Raw genomic sequence first — 7,201 nt, 5'->3', positions numbered from 1 at the left:
GCCGAGCCTCTGCCTCCGCTTCCGCCTCCGTCGCCGCCGCCGCCGGGACAATGCGCGGCCTCTTTCCGCCCGGGGTTAGGGAGGGGCGGCCGGATTGGGGCCCGCGCCTTCCGGCCGCAACCCTCCCGCCCCCACCCCCTGCGCGCCGCGCCGGCCGCACACAGGTGGTTTTCCGCTCGGGAGCAGCAGGCTCGGGTACTTTCATATAACAATATGGTTGTGCGCGCTGGGAATGTTCCTCCCCGCCGCCGCCACCGCCGCGGCCCCCACCCGCCACGCCTCTATCCGGCAGCCCGCCCCACCCCGTGGTACGCCGGCCGAGCGCGGCTCGCTGCTCTGGCCAGCACCTCCCCAATTACCTGCTGGCTATGCAGCGCGGCAGAGACGCTCCCCAAAATCCCCAGGTCGCCTTTGGAGCAGGGGCAGGCACTCCTCACCCCACACCCGCCCCAGGCAGAACTGGAGCCCAAAGTTCTGCACTCGGCCCCCCACCGGTCCCCAGGGTCCCTAGACGCTCGGCGCCAGCTGAACTGGGCTGCGGAGGCGGCGGGTGCTCACGAGGAGCGCAACGCGCGGGAGGGGGCAGTGTTCCGCCAGTGCCCGGAGACTTGCAAGGGGGGGCGGTTGCTGCCCCGGGAAGGAAGGGGCTGACCCGGCGCGGGTTGTCGGGGTGGCTCCGTTCTCACCTGCCTCGGTCTACAGTAAACCAATCACCGAACCCACCTTGAGCCCCCGCAGCCTGCAGGCCTTGCGGGAGGACTTCCCCACGCTTTGCGGATGGTGGGGACAGCCTGCCCGGCTCCGCGTGCCCGGGTGCACCTCGTCCAGGAAGCCCCTCCAGGGAGGCTCCTGTGTCTGGAAGCTGAGCTCGCTGCTCAGAAATGATTAACGAGCGCTACCCCCCAGCGCGCAGTGGGTGACGGCGGGGACCGGGGAGGGGGTGCTTGGATCCCCGGAACAATGGCTTATAATGCCCCACGCCGCCCCAGAGGAATAAAAGCATCAGACTGCCCAACGACTTTGTTCTGCAGTCTCCACTGGTTTTTAAAAAATTAATTAAAACGCCGTTGTGTTTTTTTTTTTTTTTTTTAAGAGGCTTGCTTCCTATTACCTGGACTTCCAAGCATTTGCTTGCTTAAAAATGTTTCAACAAAATCCTGGTTTGTTTCAAAAGATGTTGGATTAGCATTTAACACCTCATCGGTCACTAAAGCCCAGGCAGTTTACCAGCGCCAACAGAGCCTCGGCTAAAAGAACATCAGGGGAAACAGAGCTGGGCTTTTAAAACTGGCAAACAAATGCCACACACACTGCCTAAGGGGCGGGGGGTGGGGGAGCGATCGTGAACTCCAGTGCAAATGAGTTTAAAGGGAAGAAAAGGGAAAAAGTCAGCACAAGTTTCCCTAAAGCTAGCTTGCGCTCACAGGCGTCGCGAACAAGGGCTTTTGTGCCCGCTAATTGCACCATTTGTGCGCAAAAGTTCCGACGCGAAGTGTGAACTCTCAACAGAAGGAAACATGAGACAACTGAAGTGCCCCGGTTTCTGTGCCCTGCTCCTCCTCCGCCGCCGCCTCCTCTTCTTTCTCCTTCCTCCCGCGGAGCCCGCTGTTGCAGCTTGTTTGCACTGGGGCTTATCCGGAGCGGAAATTCCTTTCCGTTTTTGTGAATGACAAACTCATTAACAATTCATCAACACAACCTGTTCCAGCCGGCCCGTCCCCACGGCAACAGCCCCTTCCGCAGAGCGCTCATTGGCTGGCCCGGAGAATGTATCCATTGAGACGCTCGCTGTTTGTATCCATTGAGGAGCTGCCTCGCGCAGGGGGTGTGCGAGCGCCGAGTCCAAGGGAGAGTGAGCAATCGAGGTTTGAATAATCCTAGGAGAAAGACGGCCGGGTGGATTTGAGGTGCAGTCTTGGAGGGAGGGGTTAGGAGCCGCTGGACTTTTCTTTCCTCCCTTCTCTGTAGCACGGAGTCCGAATTAATTGGATTTCATTCACCCTGGAGGAACAAAACTGTCTGGGCAGCTTCATTCAGAGAGATTCATTGACACCGAGAACGAGCGGCTGCAGCCGGGTGCAGAGGGAACCGCCGGCTTCACTTCGGTCTCGCCTGCCCCAACCGCTATCCCGGCTTGGGAAGAGCGAGGTGGACTCCAACCCCGCTCCGAGAGCGGCGGCTTCCCGCGGCGCGCTCGGCCTCTGCCTGCCCCGAGGGGCGTCTGATAGGCACCCCGCCCTCTCCGGCAGCTCGACCCCCATGATAGATACGCTCAGACCCGTGCCCTTCGCGTCGGAAATGGCGATCAGCAAGACGGTGGCGTGGCTCAACGAGCAGCTGGAGCTGGGCAACGAGCGGCTGCTGCTGATGGACTGCCGGCCGCAGGAGCTCTACGAGTCGTCCCACATCGAGTCGGCCATCAACGTGGCCATCCCGGGGATCATGCTGCGGCGCCTGCAGAAGGGCAACCTGCCGGTGCGCGCGCTGTTCACGCGCAGCGAGGACCGGGACCGCTTCACGCGGCGCTGCGGCACGGACACCGTGGTGCTCTACGATGAGAGCAGCAGCGACTGGAACGAGAATACGGGCGGCGAGTCGGTGCTCGGGCTGCTGCTCAAGAAGCTCAAGGACGAGGGCTGCCGGGCGTTCTACCTGGAAGGTACGAGCCGGGGGGCTCCGCGCGGGGGGCCAGGCGGAGGACACCGAGCTGCCGGCTGCAGGCAGGGCGCCCGGCCGGCCATTCTGAACCCACTGCTGCGCCCGGGGGTTGTCTGCCTGACCCCCGCCTGCGGACCTCGCGAGTCCCGCACCCACGAGCTTGGCCCGCGCGGAACCGGCCCTCTTCCGGCCGCACTCATGGGCCCTTTCTTTCTGACCACCTCTGCTTTCTACCCGAAATGTCCTTCCCCTTTCCTTACTTTTCTGTCGTTCGATTTTTGATTCAGATTTTGCAGGACGGTTTTGGTGCAGATTGGCACCTTCCAGCCCTTCAAGATATTCGGAAAAGTTGCCATTTTGTGCATTTCCGGATTCAAAAGAATGAGGGTTCCCCTGGGAGGCGGGCCGTTTGTTCTATTCCCAAGGGTGCACGTTTAAGTGTCTTTCTCTTATATTTGGTTTCGCGTGTAGGGGGGTTGGTAGAGTTCTGTGGTGTGTTTCTACGTGCGGCTGCGGCTCTCAAAGCTGTGAAAACTACTACGGGATCTCGGGTTACATGATTGTTTTTCTCCTCCTGGCAGGTGGTTTCAGTAAGTTCCAAGCCGAGTTCGCCCTGCACTGCGAGACCAATCTAGACGGCTCGTGTAGCAGCAGCTCGCCACCGTTGCCAGTGCTGGGGCTCGGGGGCCTGCGGATCAGCTCCGACTCCTCCTCGGACATTGAGTCTGACCTTGACCGAGACCCCAATAGTGCAACGGACTCGGATGGCAGTCCGCTGTCCAACAGTCAGCCTTCTTTCCCCGTGGAGATCTTGCCCTTCCTCTATTTGGGCTGTGCCAAGGACTCCACCAACCTGGACGTGTTGGAGGAGTTTGGCATCAAGTACATTTTGAACGTCACCCCCAACTTGCCGAATCTCTTTGAGAATGCAGGAGAGTTCAAATACAAGCAGATCCCCATCTCGGATCACTGGAGCCAAAACCTGTCCCAGTTTTTCCCTGAGGCCATTTCTTTCATAGGTGAGACTAATGAACAATTCTCGCCCAGGCTTTAAACGCAGAATTCCTCACCATTCTTAGAGTTTAAGCTGTTCATCTTTCAGGCTTGCTTGCTCATTTGTGGGACTGCAGGTCTCAAATGTTTCAGGACGGTTCTTGATTCTGGTATAGCTTCTTGCTTTAAAAAAAAAAAAAAAAGTGTCTTTTGACAAGGCTGCGGACCACAGGTGTATTGCAAATTTTGTCTGTTGTTTGACTCTGTCTCCAGTCATTTGAAAGAGGGGCCATTTGTACATAGACTGCTGAATTTTCCCACCATCTTTGGACTGGAGGAGGGCCAGGTAGAAGTACTCTTGGTAGACAGGAATCCTGGCATGGCTTTATAATTTTAAAAGACCGACCTGGGAGTTGTTTTAGGATACCAAGTTAGTTTGTTGGAAAGCTCTGTGAATGCGAGATGCTGTAATCCAAATGAATGTTACTGTGATACTGGTTCACAGTGAGACAGTGAGGGTAACCTGAGCCCAGCAGGAAGAACTGTGGGCTGAAAGCCTGGAGAAGCGAATCTCCAGGCATTGTAATGCATTTCCTATTACAAAGGAACTCATTTTCAGGCCATGTCGACATCCTGTTCCTCCTAATGGGCTGTCCCCTGTGACTTCCCTCTCTCTTTTTTAAAATGCCTGAATACCTCCATTGTTAGCTGCACAACAGTTGGAGAATAACTTAATAGACCCTTGCAGTCTGCTTGTCTGTATAAAAGGCATTCACGACCATATTGCAGGGTTTCTGGTATTCACATGCTGAGGCAAAGAATGCACACATTAAGGGGTTTTGTGTTGGCAGAAACTTAATACAAAAGCTCCCTTTTCAGAAAATATCTGAAATATGTAATTGTGCCCAGTGTACATGTTTTAGCCCAGTGATAACATTTTCTGCTGCCTGCAGGGCTCAGCTGCCACACACAATTACTTTTTAATCTTCAGTATGATTATTACTCAGGTTTTAGACTGATTGTTCACAAAGGGGGGTTTTCGGTCTACTGACATTTTTCCCTTTTATTTTTCTGTTTACAGATGAAGCCCGGGGCAAAAACTGTGGCGTCCTGGTGCATTGCTTAGCTGGTATCAGTCGCTCGGTCACGGTGACTGTGGCTTACCTTATGCAGAAGCTCAATCTGTCGATGAACGATGCTTATGACATTGTGAAGATGAAGAAATCCAACATCTCCCCCAACTTCAACTTCATGGGCCAGCTGCTGGACTTCGAGAGGACGCTGGGACTGAGCAGCCCCTGTGACAACCGAGTGCCCACACAGCAGCTCTATTTCACCACCCCCTCCAACCAGAATGTGTACCAGGTGGACTCTCTGCAATCCACGTGAAGGCCCCCGCTCCCCCAGCTGGAATGTGTCCAGTCGATCCTTAGCAGTTTCTCTTAGCAGCATCAGCCAGGCTGCTTTCTTTGTATGTGGCCCCAGGTGTCAACAGGACACCAGCTGTCTGTATTAGACAAGGTTACCACGTATGGAATTGGCTATTCCCAAGGGAGAGATTTGCTCCCTTCCTGTTGGAAGAACAGGACCTGCTGTATAGACCCAGGCCGTAGGTTCGCTCCACACCCGTGTGTACAGCCTACCCCTGCAGGGACTGGAATTCGAGGACTTCCAGGTACATAGGGTAGGACCAAATGGTAGGGTAGGAGCATGTGTTCTTTCGGGCCTTGTATGACTGTTTCTTTTGCATCTGGAACTGATTCTATATTGTCTTCAGTGAAGACCGATTCAATTTTGCATATAAAGGAGCCAAAGAGAGGTTTCAGCTCTGTGTTTGTAGTGTCAGTTTGCAAAAAACAAAAATAAATAATCAATCAAATGAATCTCATATTCCATTTGATTATTGTAAATATTTGATCTTAAATCACTTGACTGTTTGTTTGAACTGTGTTTTTCCTTTGATGGGTTTAAAAGAAATCATCCAAAGGGAGAAAGAGCAGTTTGCCACTTAAAAATAATGGAAACTTTTGCTCTTTTTGAATCCAAAGGATATATTTGCAGCATGCTCAACGTTACCAATTCTGAATGACATTTTCATGGACACTTAATGATCATGGAGACCTTGTTATGGTGCAGTCTTCAGTCTCTTTCATATCTTCCTTGTGACTTTTTTTCTCCTTAATGTAGTTTGACTCTGCCTTATCTTTGTAAATATTTTGGTTTGTATTGTCTCAGAGTGGATATCTTGGAAAGACACCAAAATCATGGGCTCACTTTTTTTGTTGTTGAAACTTCAGCTGTGCTAAACAGTATCTTACCTCTGTACAAAATTCTTCAGGGAGTGTCACCTCAAATGCAATACTTTGGGTTGGTTTCTTTCCTTTTTAAAAACAATTTGTGTGAAACTGGAAGCGTGTGTGTGTGTATGTGAAAGTGAGCATGGGTACTCATTCAATAGGCGACATGCATATGATTGTGAAGGAAGGAGACAGTGGCTCCATATGTTCATGGTGTAAAGTTCTGAGCTGAAATTTTATTATAAGAATGTAAAACCTTAAATTATTAATAAATGACTATTTTGGCTATCAAATGTGTATTTTTTCAATATCTCTCCTTAATTGTACTTTAGATGTGAAGTGATAAGTTCTAGGATTTTTCAGTTGGGGATTGATACTGGCTTGTATAAAATACATGTAGGAATATTGGGGCAAAGTTCTCACCTCAAACTATTTCCAAGAAGTTTTCAGGTGCAGTTTATGAAATTAGCCTTTTGCTTCAAATAAAAGTGACGTAATGGAAGGGATTGACTATATCATTTCCTATGAGTGTGAGTGTGAAATTCAGTCAGTTGTGTCCGACTCTGTGATCCCATGGACTCTGCTGTCCATGGAATTCTCCAGGTGAGAGTACTGGAGTGGGCAGCCATTCTCTTCTCCAGAGGATCTTCCCAGCCCAGGGATTGAACCAGGGTCTCTCTTGCATTGCAGGCAGAGTCTTTACCGTCTGAGCTGCCAGGGAAGTTCATATCATTCCTATGGACAAAATATAGTAAGTCTGGCTTATTTAAGAAAACTGATGCTCTTGAAGGAAAATGGTGTCATAAGAGCATAGCTTTCTGAAATTAAAATATTTAGATACTCAGGAAGAGCCATAAAGAGAAGGCTTCAGAATAACAAGATGACAGAGCAGTAACCTCTTGATTTTCCCTGTCAGGGTCTTCTGCTCAGTAATACACATACCAGGAAGAAAGTAGAGATAATTATTTCTCTGGCTTGTAACTGGCACTTCTGCCTGCAAATTCTAGTATTGGAATAGTAAATGAATCAGGGGTGGTGTCTTCCCTTTGGTGTATGTGACGGAGCATAGCTAAGCTAAGCTGAGAGTCTGGATGTGGCCACAAGATCACATTAGCGCTTAAAGCATCACCACGCCTGTTCTAATGCACTTGGTGCTTAACTAATTTAGAATGTGGGCCAGAAACCCCTGTTGAAAAAGAGAGGTTTTTTTTTTTTAAATGTTGAGGTTATTTTGAACCATTAATTTTCAAGGT

The 7,201-nt window shown here is 51.1% G+C and overlaps 1 protein-coding gene across 2 annotated transcripts; it reads left to right on the top strand.

Annotated features, from left to right (window-relative positions):
• Positions 1–1,713: 1,713 nt before the first annotated feature.
• DUSP6 (dual specificity phosphatase 6) lies at positions 1,714–6,241 on the top strand. 2 transcript variants are annotated; one of them, XM_061125598.1, is made up of 4 exons: positions 1,714–1,865; positions 1,969–2,659; positions 3,240–3,677; positions 4,733–6,241. In XM_061125598.1, exons 2-4 carry the CDS (start codon positions 2,260–2,262, stop codon positions 5,038–5,040), a joined length of 1,146 nt encoding a protein of 381 aa, XP_060981581.1. In that variant the 5' UTR covers positions 1,714–1,865; positions 1,969–2,259; the 3' UTR covers positions 5,041–6,241. The 2 variants fall into 2 exon arrangements, with proteins under 2 accessions (XP_060981581.1, XP_060981586.1); XM_061125603.1 differs by lacking the exon at positions 3,240–3,677 and having other exon boundaries at positions 1,732–2,659.
• Positions 6,242–7,201: the final 960 nt, after the last annotated feature.

This window comes from Dama dama, chromosome 3 (assembly GCF_033118175.1).
Source record: "Dama dama isolate Ldn47 chromosome 3, ASM3311817v1, whole genome shotgun sequence".
NCBI lineage: Eukaryota > Metazoa > Chordata > Mammalia > Artiodactyla > Cervidae > Dama > Dama dama.
The sequence above is the reverse complement of the archived record's forward strand: the minus strand, read 5'-3'. Positions and strand labels throughout refer to the sequence as shown.

Coding starts and splice junctions, on each gene's coding strand:
- DUSP6 (XM_061125598.1), top strand. CDS start 2,260: ATGATAGATACGCTCAGACCCGTGCCCTTCGCGTCGGAAATGGCGATC. Junction 2,660..3,239: donor CCGGGCGTTCTACCTGGAAG/GTACGAGCCGGG, acceptor TCCTCCTGGCAG/GTGGTTTCAGTAAGTTCCAA. Junction 3,678..4,732: donor TGAGGCCATTTCTTTCATAG/GTGAGACTAATG, acceptor TTCTGTTTACAG/ATGAAGCCCGGGGCAAAAAC.